The following is a 20,822-nucleotide window of genomic DNA, read 5'->3' as shown; positions in this document are numbered from 1 at the left end:
GGCGATTTTTGTTTCAGTAGCTAGTTTTGCTTGTTTGATTTCTTTTTTGCATTGCCTATTGATATCTTTATACTCCTGCAATGCTATTTCTGTATTCTCAGCCTTTAAGATTTTAAACGCCCTTTGTTTTTGTTTTATTATACTTTGTACAGTCTTATTTATCCATAGTGGTTTCTTTTTATTCCTGGACATTTTATTACCAGAGGGTATACGTTTTTTACAGGACTCTAGTAGTATATCCTTAAACTTACCCCATTTATGTTCAGTATCCCCAGTTACCATGACTCTGTCCCAATCTACACATTTAAGCTCTTCCCTTAATTTGTTGAAATCAGCTTTCCTAAAATTCCAGGTTTTAGCATTCCCCCTTTGAAATGTTCTATTGAATATTATGTCGAAGCTTACCATATTATGATCGCTGGTGCCCAAGTGCTCCCGGACCTGTAGATCTGAAATTGTATCCGGTCTATTTGACAGGACCAGATCTAGCAAATTATCTCCCCTGGTCGGTTCACCTACCATCTGAGAGAGGAAGTGGTCTTGAATGGTAGATAAGAACTTACAGCTTTTAGCAGAACCAGAAGATTCTATGTCCCACTGTATGTCTGGATAGTTGAAATCCCCCATAATAAGAACCCGATTATTATTATTAGCTGCCTTTTCAATTTGTTCCAGCATTTCACCCTCTATTTGTTCAGGTATGTTAGGAGGCTTATAGCAAACTCCAATTAGCATTTTTCCATTATTCCCCTCCCCATGTACATTTACCCATACTGACGCTACATTGTTGCTGTTCCCCTCAATGTCATCATACAACACAGGTTTTAGGTTAGATTTGATAAATATACACACCCCACCACCTTTTTGGCCTTTCCTGTCCTTCCTAAATGTACTATAACCCTGTATGTTTGTCACCCAGTCATGGCTTTCATCCAGCCAGGTTTCCGTAATGCCCACCACATCATAATCCATGGTTGACATAAGACTCTCCAATTCATTCATTTTGTTTGCAAGACTTCTTGCATTTGCCAGTAGACATTTAATCCTATTAACACCTTTATTACTCCTAGCCTCCCTACGTTCCTTGTATGTCCCATCCCCCCCTAATCCTTCATTGACCCCTACCGTTTCCCTGTCTCTATCTGCTCTATCTATCCCCTTATTTGCTCCACTACCCTCCCTCCCCCCCGATCCTAGTTTAAAAGCTCCTCCATCTGTCTGACCATTTTCTCCCCCAGCACAGCTGCACCTTCCCCATTGAGGTGCAGCCCGTCCCTACCGTAGAGCCTGTAGCCGACTGAGAAGTCGGCCCAGTTCTCCATGAACCCGAACCCTTCCTTCCTGCACCAATTTCTAAGCCACATATTTATCTCCCTAAGCTCCCGCTGTCTTTCTAGTGACGCTCGTGGCACCGGTAGTATTTCTGAAAACACCACCTTGGAGGTCCTGGACTTCAGCTTCTCTCCTAGTTCCCTGTAATCATTTTTAAGGACCTTCCACCTGCCTCTAACTTTGTCATTAGTACCAATGTGCACCATGACCGCTGGGTTTTCCCCAGCCCCACCCAGCAATCTGTCTATCCGATCCACAATATGCCGAACCCGAGCACCCGGCAGACAACACACTGTTCGGCATTCACGGTCTCGGCGACAGATGACCCTGTCTGTCCGCCTAATTATAGAGTCCCCTACCACCAACATCTGTCTGGGCTTTGCTGCACTCCTATTTCCCTCCTTCCTACAGCAGTTGTTTTCCTGGTTGCTAGGAGCAACATCCTGCTGTAGTGACCCTAGTCCAGGCCCTTCATTCCTAATATCAGCCAAACAGGCATATTTACTAGGTTGTGCCAGGTCAGGACTAGGCTCCCTGACACTTTTCCCCCTACCTCTTCTTCTAACTGTTACCCAGCTACCTACCTCTGGGTCCTGATCTTCCCCACTTCCACCCTCCTCCATATCACTGGCCCCAGCCAGAGAAAGCTCAGTGAGCTCTAAACTCCTCTCCAGGTTTGCAATGCCACTGAGTGTTGCAAGCTGCTTATTTAGATCAGTTACCTTGGCTTCCAAATACGCAACATGCTTGCATCGAGTGCAGACATATTCACCCTCGAACGGCTGCTCAAGGCATGCATACATCTGACAAGATACACACCTGGTAGCATTGTCCATGGAGCACCTATCAAATGGGGATCAACAGTAAAGTAGAAAAACAAAGAGAAAAAAACTAAAGAAACCCAATGGGAAACGTATAAGGATAAATTCAAACTATGTTCTTGTGTCAAACTATGTAATTGTGTTGAAACTATGCACTTATCTTAAATTCAGCACTTTACTTCAGTTCAGCACCTCGCTAGTACTGGCTGGTTTATATAGATGTACAATGACTATCAGAAGCTGCTGGAAGCTTCTAGAAACAGGTGTGACTAATCCTACTAATTAAATCACAAGACTAACTTTTTTTTTTTCCCTTTTCACAGAATCACAAACAGACACACAATTCCCTAATGAAATTCAACAATTACAGTTATCACCACTATGTAATTGTGTTGAAACTATGCACTTATCTTAAATTCAGCACTTTACTTCAGTTCAGCACCTCGCTAGTACTGGCTGGTTTATATAGATGTACAATGACTATCAGAAGCTGCTGGAAACTTCTAGAAACAGGTGTGACTAATCCTACTAATTAAATCACAAGACTAACCTTTTTTTTTTTTTTTTTTTTTCCCTTTTCACAGAATCACAAACAGACACACAATTCCCTAATGAAATTCAACAATTACAGTTATCACCACTATGTAATTGTGTTGAAACTATGCACTTATCTTAAATTCAGCACTTTACTTCAGTTCAGCACCTCGGTCTATAATTATCGGTATGTAATAATGATGTCCGTCCTGTCTGTGTCTCCTGCAGGTCTCTCCAGTACGAGGACGACCCCAGAGAGATGTCCCGCTCCTCCTCCACAGGATCCTCAGGTAGATGGAGATCTCCCCTATGAGGTGTAGACGGCTGTGACCTCCTTGTGTTCAGTCTTGTTTTCTCCTCCAGTATTACATGTTTTATACTTGTGTAATGAGAGCGGTGGAGACGGCAGGATCACAGCTGACCACAGACCTCACATGTCCGGATCTTATCTCCATTATTCCCAGGGACTTTTACAATATTTTGTTTTGCAGCTTTTGGATCTGGATAAAGATATGAACAGTATTAGTTCTTCACAGATAAATGTGAGGGGCGATCAGCGGAGTAAAGAGGAGATTCCAACAGATCACTGCCCCGGTGAGTACAGACCACCCAATAACGCACACAAGTCACACGTTCCTATTTTTCCGCTCTTTGCTGTGTCAGTTTCTCCAGCGGTATATTAACCCTTTATGTAAAATACACATGAAATGTGACTGAATCTGTGATCCCGGTGCAGGTGATAACACGGGATGTGCAGTTATGTTATAGAGGAGAAATACAGCTGAACATGAATTCTGCCGATGTGAGCGAGGACGAGATCCAGCTCTTTCCTATTATCCGCTGTCAGGGCTGATGAGGGGTTTCTCCAGTTTAGGGACTAAAGGGCCATTTACATGCTGCGACATCGCTTACGATATATCGTCTGGGTCACGTCGTTATTGACGCACATCCGGCGCCGTTAGTGACATCGCAGCATGTGACACCCATGAGCGATGTTCAACGATCGCAAAAACATAAAAAATCGTGGATCGTTGACACGTCGTTCTTTACCAAATATCGTTGCTGCTGCAGGTATGATGTTGTTCGTCATTCCTGCGGCACTACGCATCGCTATGTGTGACACCGCAGGAGCGACAAACATGTCCTTACCTGCGTCCTTTGGCAATGAGGAAGGAAGGAGGTGGGTGGCATGTTTCGGCCGCTCATCTCCGCCCCTCCTGTGCTATTGGCCGGCTGCCGTGTGATGTTGCTGTGACGCCGCACGAACCGCCCCTTAGAAAGGAGGCTGATCGCCGGCCAGAGTGACGTCGCAGGGCAGGTAAGTCCGTGTGACGGGTGTTAGCGATGTTGTGCGCCACGGGCAGCGATTTGCCCGTGACGCACAACCGACGGGGGCGGGTACGCTCGCTAGCAATATCGATACAGATATCGCAGCGTGTAAAGTGCCCTTAAGAATCCATTGAACCAAATATCAGCAGATGCACGCAGCCTACAGAGCCAGAAAGCAGACTATGACCCGGAGGAGAAGGGGCAGAACGCAAGGGTGCAACACCGGGTACTCTCAGCACTTTTTCCCCTGGCTCGAACTCCCAGAAGCCTCCAAAGGACTCCTAAAATGGCCTTGGCTCATACCTGTGCACCAGCAGCTGCGGTTACGTAGGGGGAGCCTCCTACACGGCTGACAACATACATCTGAGCCGAGTCCGGCTGCTCGGTATGTCCACGCATGGGGATCCAACGGCCAGCCGGCGGTGCAGAAGGTGTGTGGGTGGTGCAACATGGACAGCGGGACCCCAAGGCCTTTGGATACAAGGCGGATCGCTCTTCTCCAACGCGGTCAGATGGTCGCACAGTGGCCCTGGATGGCGACTCTCACATGGTCTCAGAGGGCCAGAGCCTACACAACAGGGGGATCCTTCCTGATGGGAGACAGAGCTTGGGGCAGGGGACCCCCCCTATAGTGGTGTTCCCGGGAATGCTGGGCCATTAGTGCACTGCGTGGACCCACAGGGGTCCTGGTTAAACTTAATGAGTTGCACACACGCTCAACTGCCATTCCCACCAGGGAGGATATAGAGGCCTATATTGCTGGGCTAAAACTGGCATACCGCACAGAACTGTCCGCCATGAGTGGGGAGGTGGAGAGGGTCGATGCCTGGAGTCAGCTACACACGGTGAAAATCCAGTGCCTTGAAGACTCCTCACAAGCCCAGAGTGCCATATTGGAGCAACATTCCCGCCAATTACAGTACATGGTGGAGGCTATGTGTGGGAACCCTGGGCTTCAGGCGCCACAGGGTATTACACCACTTTTATGGGGTAATATTTATCCCGGGTCAGGAGGGGGTTAACTGCCGTTGTCTTCACAAAACACACACAAAACAATAATGGTGCTTTCCACAGTGGGGTGGACTAGGGAGAAATACAGTTAGCCATCACGAAGCATGGGACTTTTCCAGTCGCTAGGACAACTACTGGGGGCAGCACCACATGGGGTAGAAATGCACTAGAACAGAACCTTCCTGGGCTCAGCTTGGGTAACACCTAGCACTGACAACTGGAGTTTGTGTTTCTCTCTCTTCATGGGCCTGTGGCTTGGAGTAGGAGGCTCGGCCCGGGTTCTGGATAGCAACTGAGAGACACTTCACTAACAGACTTTCACGGGCACCAGCGGGCAAGCAGTCTGTAAATATGCCCGTTCGGTGTTTGGTCCTGTGGGTGGGTGCTTGTTTGGCTGGCTGTATATTTTCATTTCCATGTCAAGTCCTGGATTACGGATACTTGAATGCTAGCCTGGGAAAAACGTCTGACAATGTTGCTGATACGGTAGTGCTTGTGAATGTGCAATGTCTGGTGCCTGGCAGGTGTAATCTGTGCCTGGACAGGGGATTAGCAAGAATGTAGCGCTTTGCACTTTCTTCCTCCCTCTCCACCTGGTCCACATGCAAAGCTGCTTCTTTAATTGGGAACATGAAGCATTTGAGGAGGCACCAAAGAAGGATGGTTATGCTGATTATGGCTTCATCATCACCCCATCTTCGTTGTTTCCTCAAGTTTTTTTAGAAAGTCACAGATTTCAGACATCCATGTTCATGAGTCAGTTTTTATGCATGGGGGCTGACCGGAATACCTCATGTTGGAGCTGGTATTATAAAGTGCGATGGAATATATTTGCCGCTATATAAATAAAAAATTAAGCTGTATATGGTATTTAACTAATGCCTTCTGTTGGCCAGAAAGCCTTGCCAAGTACATGTGCAATGTGGAGTTCCAGCGTGGTCACGTCACACAGCTGTCGCTGAGCTGCCACTTGCAACTGCTGCTGAAGCCCTGTCAGACAAGTGGCAGCTGGAGTGGATTGGTGGAAATGGGCGCACACACACAGCGTACCTTCACAAATAGCTCTGGCAAATTGGGCTCGTTTTTCATAAACTGCTGAACCACGAAGTTGATCACGTGGCTCAGGCATGGTACATGTACGAGCTTCCTAAGCTTCAGAGCCACCACCAGGTTACAGACACGTTAACTCACACACGACCATGACTGGTTGTTGGTTCGGATGGCAAGAGACACAGATCTGTCTCTTCTATTAGACCTCTCAACAACTCTGCTGCAGTGTGCGATTTATCATCTAAAGATAGTCATTTAAACAGAGCCTGTTGCTGATTCACCAAGGCAGTGCTTCCAGCTTGGGACTAATGGGGAGGGTAATTCAGACCAGGATGAATGTAACTAGAGGAAGGACCCTCCAAAATTTCTGGTAGAGGGCCACCTGTGGGCCTTCCCAAATGTATAAAAGAGGGCCTTTCAAAATGTATGAGTGAGGGCCCTCCAACCATTATGGTTAAGGATCGCATGTTGAGTCTGTGGGTATGGTGGGAAAAGGAGCAGCAGGAGAACCCCCCCATCCCCCCCCACCCCCCCAAAAAAAGAAAAAAAAAAAAGATCCACAGATGCCATCTTGTGCGCAGTGTGTCTGGAGTTAGTGTAGGGGCAGCTTGTGTTGTTGGTCATTAAAGGGGCAAATGTTAAAAAATCTGTTTTATTCTTTTCACAGAAGATTGTGGCATTATACAGAATACATATGAAGAGCAAGTAATTGTCCCAGATCTACCCTCAGTCCTTCACACCCAGGATCCGTCATCTGCTGCTTCTAAACAATGTCTGGATTCACTGCAAAATGTTCAGCAAAATAAAAGCCACAGAAGGGGTGTTAAACAACAAAGAGCTCAGACAGGGGAGAAGCTGTATTCATGTAATCAATGTAGAAAGTGTTTTACCCAAAAGTCAGCTCTAATTTCACACAAAATAATTCACAAAGGAAAACCATTTTCATGCCCAGAATGTGGAAAATGTTTTAGTGTGAAATCACAGCTTGAAGTTCATCTAAAATCTCACACAGGGGAGAAGCCATTTTCTTGTTCAGAATGTGGGAAATGTTTTAGATCGAAATCATCCCTTAATATGCATATAAAAATTCACACAGGGGAGAAGCCATTTTCTTGTTCAGAATGTGGGAAATGTTTTATATGGAAATCACAGCTTGATGGCCATATAAAATTTCACACAGGGGATAAGCCATTTTCTTGTTTAGAATGTGGGAAATGTTTTATTAAGAAATCACAGCTTGATAAACATATAAAAACTCACACAGGTGAGAAGCCATTTTCTTGTTCAGAATGTGGGAGGTGTTTTATTTGGAAATCACAGCTTGATAGCCATAAAAAAACTCACACAGGGGAGAAGCCATTTTCTTGTTCAGAATGTGGGAAATGTTTTAGTTCGAAATCATCCCTTAATATGCATATAAAAATTCACACAGGGGAAAAGCTATTTTCTTGTTCAGAATGTGGGAAATGTTTTATGTGGAAATCACAATTTCATGACCATAAAAAAACTCACATGGGGGACAAGCCATTTTCTTGTTCAGAATGTGGGAAATGTTTTAGTTGGAAATCACAGCTTGATAGCCATATAAAATCTCACACAGGGGAGAAGCCATTTTCTTGTTCAGAATGTGGGAAATGTTTTAGTTCGAAATCATACCTTAATATGCATATAAAAATTCACACAGGGGAGAAGCCATTTTCTTGTTCAGAATGTGGGAAATGTTTTCGTTGGAAATCACAGCTTGATAGCCATATAAAATCTCACACAGGGGAGAAGCCATTTTCTTGTTCAGAATGTGGGAAATGTTTTAATTTGAAATCATCCCTTAATATGCATATAAAAATTCACACAGGGGAGAAGCTATTTTCTTGTTCAGAATGTGGGAAATGTTTTAGTTTGAAATCATCCCTTAATATGCATATAAAAATTCACACAGGGGAGAAGCTATTTTCTTGTTCAGAATGTGGGAAATGTTTTAGTTGGAAATCACAGCTTGATCGCCATATAAAATCTCACACAGGGGAGAAGCCATTTTCTTGTTCAGAATGTGGGAAATGTTTTAGTTCGAAATCATCCCTTAATATGCATATAAAAACTCACACAGGGGAGAAGCTATTTTCTTGTTCAGAATGTGGGAAATGTTTTATTCGGAAATCAGATCTTAACCAGCATATAAAATCTCACACAGGGGAGAAGCCGTTTTCATGTTTTGAATGTGGGAAATGTTGTCGTTTGAAATCACATCTTTATGACCATATAAAAATTCACACCGGGGAGAAGCCATTTTCATGTCCAGAATGTGCGAAATGTTTTATTCAGAAATCACAGCTTGCTATGCATATAAAAACTCACACGGGGGAGAAGCCATTTTCATGTTCAGAATGTGGGAAATGCTTTGCTTGCAGATTCACTCTTGTTACACACATGAAAATTCACACAAGGGTAAAAGACATGTTTGTTTAAAATGTGGGAAATATTATAGCAGTAAATCAACTCTTGCTAAGCTTAGATCAGTACATTGTAAAACTGTAAAGGGGAAAAAAGCGCAATAGGGTCTTACCCGGTATGAGGGTGGACAAACAAGACAAAGAAGCACTCACCTGGTGAGGTTGGGCCAGTCACAACCCCTTATGATAGCCTGTGAGTGCCCGGTGGTTTAGCTGCAGCCCCGGGAGAGGAATTTTGTATCACACAGGTAGAAGAGAAGACCGGGTTTATGCCGCGCTAAAAACCACTGATGCGTGTAAATTAAAAGATTTCCTTTTTATTGGACAGTTCCTACGCGTTTCAGAGACATCCGTCTCCTTCCTCAGGAAAAGAAATCATATTACAGCAAGGCCGCTTGGACCTATATATAAGGAGCAAACAGCCATGTATGCATTAAGGACTGCCTGTATGACTCAGAGCTGATGACTCAGAGCCACATGGTAAAGAAGAAGAAAAAAAAAAAAAAAGGAAGAGAAGAAAAAGAAAAAAAAGGGAAGATGGAACGATCATGAATAACAGAAAAAAGTGTCTGAAACAGCATGATCCCAAGAAACATGGATAATTCCAACAAAGGGAATACTGAAAAAATAAATAAATGAATGAATAAAGACATGAAAACACTTGTTCCTCGTGTTATTTAATAAAGTCAGGGGGGAAGAGATGTGAGGGATGTGTTTAAGATGGTGTGGGAACCTATGGAGTATAGGTTAATTTATTGGTGTTTAGTCCTCTACTCTACATGGGGATACAGAGATTTAGAGTGAAAATTCAAAACAATGTGTAAAAAAGTATATATATAGAACTATATATGGGGATACAGCGATCGTGAGTGAATATCCAGAGGGACGTGAAAAAAATCTTTTTATATTTATTTATTTATATATAAAACTATAAAGAATGAGGAATAGAACTGCAAGGGCACTGCGATTGAAAATTATTTTGATTAAAAAATTTTATAATGTCTGACAATGACAAAAAAAGCGGGCTCAGTGAGGAAACCACTAAAAAGAGGGGGGGGGGGCATTTATATATAAAAATGACATCCAGGGATTTTTACTTTCTAATGCTTAGTATGCATTCTATTTTTGTAAAGGAGACATGCTCCGGTAATAAGTGAGTGCAGAAAAAAAAAAAAAAAAACAGAAACTAGGGCACCTGCACAATAGAGGTGATACAAGTTCAAGGAAACAAGGGGTGACACTAGAGTTCACTACCGTGCAAACCAGATACAATGCGCTTGCGCTAGAAAAACAGACAGGGAGGTTTTGTCAATCTAGCGGCAATGAGTGCAGAAAGACAGCAAAAAAAAGGGTGTACCAGATGCATATAGCAGTCATTTGCATGAAGAATAAGACTATGATGGAGGAACATAGGGGACAAATACAGAAACGCAATAGAAATAAATAATAAATGGTAAAACAATAAGACTATACTTATTGTAGATATATATAGGACAGTGTCAATATAAAAATACATACAATATTAATTCAATAAAACACAATAAATGAGTAAAAAGTTTGTTAGCACTAGATATAAAAACAACGGCCAAGCCACTATATAAAACCAGATAAAAGGGTACTTCATAACTGATGGGGGATAAAAACGAATTAATAAAACAAGTCAGTGACCTCATTTAGACCAAAGGGTTTTAATGTATTTAGTTTGTTGATCCAAAAGGTCTCCTTTCTGCTAAGGGTTTCCATTCTATTGGGGGCATTTGGGGCTATCTGCTCTATTAGTGTAATATTAAAAACCATCCCCTTATTATGTTTCAGAGCGCAATGCTTAGAGAGTCCGTGGAGCATATAGCCTATCTTCACATTGTGCCTATGTGAATTTAGCCTATTGTGGAGGGCCTGACTCGTCCTTCCTACATATTGTTTTCCGCACACACAGTCTACTAAATATATAACAAAGTCCGACTGGCATGTTAACCGACTTTTGATGGGGAAATTTTCTGAGCCCCCCTGAGAGCAGAAAGTGGTCCTTTTGTGGCAAATACTTTTACAGCAGAGACAATTTTTGAGACCGCATCTATAGGAGCCAATTATGGTAGCTGTTTTTTTCATCAGCAGAGGTGCTTTTAACCTGCTGGGAGCTATAATATTCTTGATGGTCGGCGCTCTTCTAAAAGTAACCCCTGGGCGAGCAGGTAACATATTTCTAAGGATGGGGTCACTTAGTAATATCCCCCAGTGTCTGGAAAAAATATTTCTAATGGTTACATTGTCACTGCTGTAAGTAGTGATGAAGTTAGCAGAAAAATCGCCCTTTCCAGCAGCATTAATAATCCCTCTTGTACCTGAGATAGATGCGGTCTTTTTGGGTTTCAGCATGTCTGTTTGTTTCAATTTGGCTGTTTCTAGGTAAGCTTTTTTCATCAAAGACCTGGGGAAGTCCTTCTCAATGAAGCGATCCCTCAAAATCCCAACCTGTTCTTTAAAATCAGCATCTAAGGTACAATTCCTTCTAATCCGTTTATACTGATTTATGGGGATGTTGTGCAACCACTTAGCATAGTGTTCACTGTGATTGTGAATGTAACTGTTCACATCTACTTTCTTAAAGAAAGTTTTTGTAAGAATTTTGTGGTCTTGATGAAATATGGTGAGGTCCAGGAAGTGTATCTCCTTTTCATGCACAGTGGGGGCAAATTGCAAGCCCCAATCATTATTATTTAGGGTGCTGAGGAAGGATTCTAAATTATTATGTTTACTATCCCAGATGATGAACAGATCATCTATAAATCTTTTGTCGACTATGATGCTGCTATCAAAAATCCCATTTTCGATGTGTAATAATTCAAAGACCCCCATAAATAAATTTGCGTATGAACAAGCTGCTTTCGAGCCCATGGCTGTGCCAAGGTACTGGTGATACAGATTGCCATCAAAAGTGAAAAAATTATTATTGAGAATGAAGCTCATTCCCTCCACTAAAAAATCTTTTTGGGGTTGTGGGATTCTGCTGTCGTTCTCAAGAAAATATGAGAAATAAAAAAGTCCTAGGTGATGGTGAATATTAGAATACAGGGATGCTACATCAATAGTAAGAAATGTGTAGGAATCCTTCCATGGTATATCCTTTATAAGGTCAATGAGATGGGCTGAATCCCTAAAGTGGCTATTTAAACTGGAGACATGTGGTTGCATGATTTGGTCAATATAATTTGCTAGATTAGCCGTCAGGGAATCTATACCAGATATTATGGGCCTCCCCGGGGGATTTACCAGACTTTTATGGATTTTGGGAAGGTGGTAGAAAAATGCCATACTGGGGTCCTTTACTTGTAGAAATCTCTTTTCTTCTCTTCCTTTTTTTTTTTTCTTCTTCTTTACCATGTGGCTCTGAGTCATCAGCTCTGAGTCATACAGGCAGTCCTTAATGCATACATGGCTGTTTGCTCCTTATATATAGGTCCAAGCGGCCTTGCTGTAATATGATTTCTTTTCCTGAGGAAGGAGACGGATGTCTCTGAAACGCGTAGGAACTGTCCAATAAAAAGGAAATCTTTTAATTTACACGCATCAGTGGTTTTTAGCGCGGCATAAACCCGGTCTTCTCTTCTACCTGTGTAGATCAGTACATGGCATGCTTCCAAATTGTGGTAATGCATTTTTCCCATCGGCCATGATCTGCGCAATTCTCTTGCGGTCTCTTCCATCCGTGGGCTGCATCTCTATGCACTGGGCCTCCGTGATCTTGTGATTTCCACGTGACCCGGAGCCCCATGTGGTGCGGCGGTTGGGCGGACCCGCTTCCAGGGACGCTCATGTGTCAATCTCTGGCGGGTCATGCACTGATTGGATACTGGACCTTTTTATACTAACGTTCATGCACATGATGTCATGCCTGACGAAGGCTCACGCTGAAACGGCCGTTGGGTGGGCGCTCTTCTCTATCAATACCGGCAACACTTTTTTGCAGTGCAGGATTACGCAGTCTGGTTTGCTCTCTGTATCGAACTTGGTAAGCAGATCTCTGTTTACTATCTTAGATGATAGTATGAGAGGTACTGAAGTAAAGTGTGTGGGGTTTGAAGAGAAGTGTGGCATAGTTTAAACACAATTACATAGTGGTGATAACTGTAATTGTTTCATTTCATTGGGGAATTGTTTGTCTGTGATACTGTTAAAAAAGAAAAGAAAAAAAAAAGTTTTTCTTGGGATTTAATCAGTAGTATTAGTCACACCTGTTTTCTAGAACCTTCTGGCAGCTTCTGGAAGTTCTTGTAGAACTATATAAACCAGCCAGAGCAAGCGAGGTGCTGACCGTGCGAGGTACTGAAGTAAAGTGTGCAGGGTTTGAAGATAAGTGTGGCATAGTTTAAACACAATTACATAGTTTGACACAAGAACATAGTTTGAATTTATCCTTATACGTTTCCCATTGTTTTGTGTTTTTTTTTTCTGTTTTTCTACTTTAACGTTTATCCCCATTTAATAGGTGCTCCATGGACAATGCTACCAGGTGTGTATCTTGTCCGATGTATGCATGCCTTGAGCAGCCGTTTGAGGGTGAATATGTCTGCACTCGATGCAAGCATGTTGCGTATTTGGAAGCCAAGGTAACTGATCTAAATAAGCAGCTTGCAACACTCAGGGGCATTGCAAACCTGGAGAGGAGTTTAGAGCTCACTGAGCTTTCTCTGGCTGGGGCCAGTGATATGGAGGAGGGTGGAGGTGGAGAAGATCAGGACCCAGAGGTAGGTAGTTGGGTAACAGTTAGAAGAAGAGGTAGGGGGAAAAGTGTCAGGGAGCCTAGTCCTGACCTGGCGCAACCTAGTAAATATGCCTGTTTGGCTGATATTAGGAATGAAGGACCAGGACTAGGGTCACTACAGCAGGACATTGCTCCTAGCAACCAGGAAAACAACTGCTGTAGGAAGGAGGGAAATAGGAGTGCAGCAAAGCCCAGACAGATGTTGGTGGTAGGGGACTCTATAATTAGGTGGACAGACAGGATCATCTGTCGCCGAGACCACGATTGCCGAACAGTGTGTTGTCTGCCGGGTGCTCGGGTTCGGCATATTGCGGATCGGATAGAGAGATTGCTGGGTGGGGCTGGGGAAACCCCAGCGGTCATGGTGCACATTGGTACTAATGACAAAGTTAGAGGCAGGTGGAAGGTCCTTAAAAATGATTACAGGGAACTAGGAGAGAAGCTGAAGTCCAGGACCTCCAAGGTGGTGTTTTCAAAAATACTACCGGTGCCACGAGCGTCACTAGAAAGACAGCGGGAGCTTAGGGAGATAAACACGTGGCTTAGAAATTGGTGCAGGAAGGAAGGGTTCATAGAGAACTGGGCTGACTTCTCAGTCGGCTACAGGCTCTACAGTAGGGACGGGCTGCACCTCAATGGGGAAGGTGCAGCTGTGCTGGGGGAGAAAATGGTCAGAAGGATGGAGGAGCTTTTAAACTAGGATCTGGGGGGAGGGAGGGAAGTAGAGCAAAAAAAGGGGATAGAGCAGATAGAGACAGGGAGACGGTAGGGGTTAATGAAGGATTAGGGGGGGGATGAGACATGCAAGGAACATAGGGAGGCTAGGAGTAATAAAGGGGTTAATAGGATTAAATGTCTACTGGCAAATGCAAGAAGTCTTGCAAACAAAATGAATGAATTGGAGACTTTTATGTCAACCATGGATTATGATGTGGTGGGCATTACGAAAACCTGGCTGGATGAAAGCCATGACTGGGTGACAAACATACAGGGTTATAGTACATTTCGGAGGGACAGGAAAGACAAAAAAGGTGGTGGGGTGTGTATATTTATCAAATCCAACCTAAAACCTGTGTTGAATGATGACATTGCGGGGAACTGCAACAATGTAGAGTCAGTATAGGTAAATGTACATGGGGAGGGTAATAATGGAAAAATGCTAATTGGAGTTTGCTATAAGCCTCCTAACATACCTGAACAAATAGAGGGTGAAATGCTGCAACAAATTGAAAAGGCAACTAATAATAATAATCGGGTTCTTATTATGGGGGATTTCAACTATCCAGACATACAGTGGGACATAGAATCTTCTGGTTGTGCTAAAAGCTGTAAATTCTTATCTACCATTCAAGACCATTTCCTCTCTCAGATGGTAGATGAACCGACGAGGGGAGATAATTTGCTAGATCTGGTCCTGTCAAATAGACCGGAGACAATTTCAGATCTACAGGTCCGGGAGCACTTGGGCACCAGCAATCATAATACGGTAAGCTTCAACGTAATATTCAATAGAACATATCAAAGGGGAAATGCTAAAACCTGGAATTTTAGGAAAGCTAATTTCAACAAATTAAGGGAAAAGCTTAAAGGTGTAGATTGGGACAAAGTCATGGTAACTTGGGATACTGAACATAAATGGGGAAAGTTTAAGGATATACTACTAGAGTCCTGTAAAAAACTTATACCCTCCGGTAATAAAATGTCCCGGAATAAAAAGAAACCACTATGGATAAATAAGACTGTACAAAGTATAATAAAACAAAAACAAATTGCATTTAAAATCTTGAAGGATGAGAATACAGAAATAGCACTTCAGGAGTATAAACATATCAATAGGAAATGCAAAAAAGAAATCAAACAAGCAAAACTAGCTACTGAAACAAAAATCGCCAATGACATTAAAATAAATCCCAAAATCTTTTATAAATACATTAATGCCAAAAGGAAAACAAAGGATAGTATTGGCCCCTTAAAATATAATAACAAGTTAGTTATAGAGGACAAACAAAAGACTGAGATATTAAATAGGCATTTCTCATCTGTGTTCACCAAGGAACTGACTGTACCAGGGATCATTCAACAAGTGAAAAATCAAAGTTCCCCACCAGATATAATTAATTTAACACAAGAAGAAGTACGCCTACGTCTGAGTAAATTAAACATTGACAAATCCCCAGGGCCAGATGGCATTCATCCCCGAATATTGAGGGAATTGAGCTCTGTAATTGACAGACCGCTGTATCTCATCTTTTTAGACTCGTTTGTAACAGGGTTGGTGCCTCAGGATTGGAGGATTGCTGATGTGGTACCGATATTTAAGAAAGGTAAGAGGGTAGATCCAGGCAACTACCGTCCAGTAAGCCTGACATCAGTAGTATGCAAAGTTTTTGAGGGCATTTTAAGGGATGACGTGCAAAAATATGTTGCAGAAAATAATATAATAACTGACAGACAACATGGATTCATGAAAGATAAGTCGTGTCTAACCAACCTGTTGGGGTTCTATGAGGGGGTAAGTGCATAACCTGGATATTGGTAATGCAGCCGATGTAATTTATTTGGACTTTGCAAAGGCATTTGATACTGTACCACATAATAGCCGTATACTAAAGCTCCAGAAGCAAGGACTAGGGGAACATATATGCAACTGGGTAAGGAATTGGCTAAAAGATAGGAAAGAAAGAGTAGTCATAAATGGTATATTCTCTAAATGGGCTATAGTCAGCAGTGGGGTGCCACAGGGACCAATTCTTTTCAATCTCTTTATTAATGACCTTGTGGATGGGATTGATAGTAAAGTGTCAGTCTTTGCTGATGACACCAAACTATGTAGGATAATAAAAACTGACCTTGATAGTACAATATTACAAAAAGATCTGGATAAGATGTCAGAATGGGCAGATACTTGGCAAATGAGATTTAATGTTGATAAATGTAAAGTAATGCACCTAGGACGGAGTAATCCTATAGCTGCGTATACATTAAATGGAAGTAAACTCGGTACTACAGAACAGGAGAAGGACTTGGGTATTCTCATTACAAATAAGCTGAGCAGCAACACTCAATGTCAGGCAGCAGCTGCAAAAGAAAACAAGATTCTAGGGTGTATAAAAAAGATTAGATCCCGTGATCCGAACGTATTGTTACCCCTCTATAAATCACTTGTAAGGCCACATCTGGAATATGGGATCCAGTTTTGGGCTCCACATTTTAAAAAGGACATTCAGAAGTTAGTCAGTTCAAAGGCAGGCAACTAGACTACTACAAGGGATGGAGGCCGCCGATATGAAGAATGGTTGAAAAAGTTAGATATGTTTAGCTTAGAAAAAAAGACATCTCAGAGGAGATCTCATTTATATGTATAAATACATGTGTGGTCAATATAAAGGACTGGCACATGACTTATTTCTTTCAAAGACAGTACTAAGGACCAGGGGGCACTCACTGCGAGTGGAAGAAAAGCGATTCCGACAGCTAAATAGGAAAGGGTTATTTTACAGTTAGAGCAGTCAGACTGTGGAATACACTACCACAAGAGGTAGTAATGGCAGATACTATAACAGCTTTTAAAAAAGGGCTGGATGATTTCCTCAGTACACAAAACATTGTTGGTTATAAGTGACTTGGTGACCAGGGGTAGAACTGGTGGAGGAAGGTTGAACTAGATGGACCTAGGTCTTTTTTCAACCTTAGTAACTATGTAACTATGTATGTTCTATCCCTTGTATAATCTATTTACATATGATCTTTTCTGTATGATTTGGAATATGACATTTATCACACCAAGGGCTCTGGTTACTAATCTGGAATATATAGTTGCTTTTAATCAGTGCCATTAAATACTCTGTTAGCACATTGCAATTTACATTCCCAGATCCTTTGATGCAAATCTACCATAGGTGGTCATTTTTGTACACATTTCAGTCTGTAATTCTTGGGCTGTTTATATTGCGATATACTTAGCATTTGCAATTTTTTATATAATCTGTGCCTGCTTGGATTACCATTTTCCGGTATTGTAATTTATACCTTTATTAATATCTTTGTATACTTTAACATTTAAAAATTACACTTGCTATGGGAATTCTGTGCCCTTTTCTTGACCTGTGTGGTCACATTTTCTACCCCCACTGTATCACCTACTATAACTTAATAAACAATTTTTTGCATTAAGTATGTCTGATCGCTTTTTTTTTTTTTTTGTCATCAGCTGACGTCAGACGTACTGGCTGATGTCAGTTGACGTCTCCTAGAAATTCCAATGCTGGGGGCTAAGAGAGGCAGATGAAACCGGTGGGGTCTAGTGCAGGACTGACAGAGGAAGCCACCTGAAAACGGTGCTGTGTTGGGCGATTACCAGGGGAAAAGCCTAGCAGTGTGAGGGATCCTGAATAAGGGTCGGAGGCAAGGCGAGACAGAGAAGGGGTGAAGGAACCAGTTCGGTACTCCCCAGAAGAAACAACCCGGATACCGGAGTCCGAGTCTGCGTGGGTTTAGTCAGTCCCAGCAGAAAAGTCCGGAAGGCGAGGGGGACTTCAGTCTCCCAGCACAGAAACACTTGTAGCACAGCCATCAATAGAGCCACGGAACGCAGTAGAGTTAGTGGTGCCCAGGAGAACAGTTCATTATGCCTGCCATACAAGTGACAGACACAGGAGAGGGGGCGGCGTGGCCTGGACGGCAATGTGAGGAGACGTGTCTCTGGAGCTCTCCTGCAAACACCCACAATAAATACCTGAACACCGCTGTTATCGCTGCCTCAGCTGGCTGTCTGGAAGATACGATGGTGGGGACTTATCTGGGGTGAGTCTGGTGGATCCGGAGCGGTGCCATGGTCCGTCGCAGGCAGAAAGACACTGGGGGCGGGAAAGTCCCCAGCTCTCAAGATGGTGCCATGAAAAGGGAGGACGCTGAGAAAGCTAATGCAGCCTGTCAGCAGAGGATGCCGGTCGCAGCAAGGCTGGAGAAGTTTGCTTGGAATTCAGAGAGATCCCTGCAGCATACAGATAACTGAGGTGAGGGGGGGGGAAGACGCTGCCAGCTCTGATGAGATGGGGATGGTGAAGAGCAGCAAGATAATACATGGGAGGTGGAGGTGGAGAAAGCCCATAATGCAGAGGAGGCTACAGAAAACCCCACTTTAAAGGACGTTTTTGCAGTGGTGTCCTTTTGTAAACCAGCTCTGACTACCCTGACAAAACAAAGTTACAGGAAGACAGGCAGAGGTGGCCGGCATTAAGAAAGACCTCAAAAAAGCTGACCTGAGAACAGGAGCTGTGGAAGAAAGAGTTGGGATAACAGGATCATATCACAAAACTACAAAAGTCTGAAAAAACATTTGCACAGCAGATAGCTAAAATCATGGCAAAAAACGATGACTTAGAGAATCGCTCTAGAAGGAATAACAGGATTGTTGGCATCCCTGAGAAAGCGGAAGGAAGAAACCCCACTGAATATGTAGAAGGCTGGCTCAGGGGGAAAATTTGGTGCTGATGCCTTATCCAAGCTCTATGCCGTGGAACGTGCACACAGAGTCCCGATGCAGCCACAGCCAGCTTGCAGGGGCCCTCACACTATGCTAGCCAAGCTCCTTAACTACAGGGACAGGGACACTATACTGCGAAAGGCAAGAGACATGGAGGATCTTATGATTGACGGCCAGAGAATTTCCATATACCCGGACTATTCCATTTCTGTTCAAAAGCTACGTATGACTTTTACTGGAGTAAAGAGGCGCCTGCGAGAGATTGGGGTGCAATACTCAATGATGTTCCCGGCAGAGCTAAGAGTGACGGCGTTGGAACGGGTGCACTTTTTTACAACTCCGGAGGAAGCCATGCAGTGGTTGGACGCAAATGAAAAGCGGATCCGTTTGCAGGAACGAGCTGGCTGACTGTCTGAATTTACAGTGTGTTGGCGAAGGGCGGCTGAGGCTCTACGACATCCTTAGGAGCTTACAGGGGACCCTTCTTGGTTTTTTTTCTCCCCCCCCCTTTTTTTTTTTTTTTCCCCCTCCTTCCCTTTGGGATTGAGGTAGTATGCAGGGGGAATGCGAAGGGTTTGATGTGAGCTTCGCAGGACATGGGGACTGCCTAATTAGGCGCGGTGGTGGAGTTTACAATTTGAGATTCCAGTTTAATTACTGTTCGCCATTTTACTGTTATATTGATTGAGTGGAATATGATTATACATAGAAAGGGTGGGAGTGGAGAATTGTTGGAAAAGGGACGAGTTTCAAAATTTGTCTAAGAGGGGAAGGCGAGGCAGGTGGGGAGGAATTTAGTAGGGATTATGGACTATGTTTGGAAAACCTGATGCTTCACGGGAGTACTCAAAAACAGGAAGTGGTGGGGAGCAGGAGGTTAGGGGGGAGGGGGGAAAGGGGTAGGGTAAAGGCAGCATGGGGAGATACTACTACAAGGTTTGATGGTTTTACTGCGTGGGATAATGGGGGATAGAATTAAGGTGTTGAGTTGGAATATTAGAGGGTTATCAGATAGGTCCAGGAGAGCGGCAATAATTAAATATGTTCAAGACCAGAATCCGTCAGTAATATGTCTACTAGAAACACATCTAACAAAGGAGACAACGCATGTTTTAAATAGGATATTGGTGCAGAAGGCCTATCACTCCACCTTTTCCAACTATGCAAGGGGTGTATCACTGCTGATCCATAACTCTGTGCAATATGAAGAGATAGAAGTGTATATGGATAAAGAGGGACAGTGGGTGGCCGTCAAGTGTAAAATATTTGGCAGACTCGTGTATAGCTGCAATATATATACCACCTCTATATATGTGCACCAAACTAAGGGAGATAAGGGAGTTCTCTGAGAAGGGAGGAGTAATTCCTTTTTTACTGGTGGGGAACTTCAATAATGTGATAGACCTGTACTGGGATAGGAGTAGTACACCTCCAGGTATCCAGGATAGTTGGATGACTTCGTTTGGCACTCTTATTGGGGAACTTGGAATGGTGGATGCCTGGCGAGTGAGGAATGGGTGGGTATCCTGCCTCTCTTGTTATTCGGCTTCACATAACACTTTGTTCCGCATTGACATGGCTCTAGCTAGTGATCTGATGGATGCAATGATAGGCGAAGTGCAATATTTGACAAGAGTGATTTCAGATCATAGCTCGATTCTAGTGTCCATGCGACGGGGGACCCTGAAAGGGGTAAGGAGGGGAGAGTGGAAGCTTCATCCAGCATAGATCCGTCATATTAATATGGGGAATAAAGAACGGGATCTTGGAGAATTCTTTCTCCACAACGAGGGTAGCACTGGTCCCCTGGTGGAATGGGATGCAATGAAGGCATACCTTAGGGGGCTCCTGTTCAGGGTCATCTGTAAACGTAAAACGCAGATGAGGATGAGAAAAATAGCATGGAGGCCTTAGATAAGGCGGAGCTGGAAGCAGTTAGGAGTAATACTACGGACGCGAAGCAAAATCTTAGGCAGGTGCATGAACAGCTTAATAGGATGCTTTTGGAGAAGGCGGTAAGGAAGCAGGCATTCCAAAAACTGCATTTTTAT

At 43.3% G+C, this 20,822-nt stretch overlaps 1 protein-coding gene across 1 annotated transcript in view; it reads left to right on the top strand.

Moving 5' to 3' along the window:
• LOC142260936 (uncharacterized) overlaps positions 1-9,525 on the top strand; it is a 37,145-nt gene extending 27,620 nt beyond the window's left edge. Inside the window, exons 9-11 of the mRNA XM_075332084.1 lie at positions 2,916-2,977; positions 3,179-3,281; positions 6,745-9,525. Of these exons, the coding sequence (XP_075188199.1) occupies positions 2,916-2,977; positions 3,179-3,281; positions 6,745-8,540 (1,961 nt within the window). The 3' untranslated portion in view covers positions 8,541-9,525. The remainder of the gene's footprint in view (positions 1-2,915; positions 2,978-3,178; positions 3,282-6,744) is intronic.
• The last annotated feature ends 11,297 nt before the right edge of the window (positions 9,526-20,822 follow it).

The sequence above is a fragment of the Anomaloglossus baeobatrachus genome, chromosome 1, assembly GCF_048569485.1.
Source record: "Anomaloglossus baeobatrachus isolate aAnoBae1 chromosome 1, aAnoBae1.hap1, whole genome shotgun sequence".
In the NCBI taxonomy this organism is placed as follows: domain Eukaryota; kingdom Metazoa; phylum Chordata; class Amphibia; order Anura; family Aromobatidae; genus Anomaloglossus; species Anomaloglossus baeobatrachus.
The sequence above is the reverse complement of the archived record's forward strand: the minus strand, read 5'-3'. Positions and strand labels throughout refer to the sequence as shown.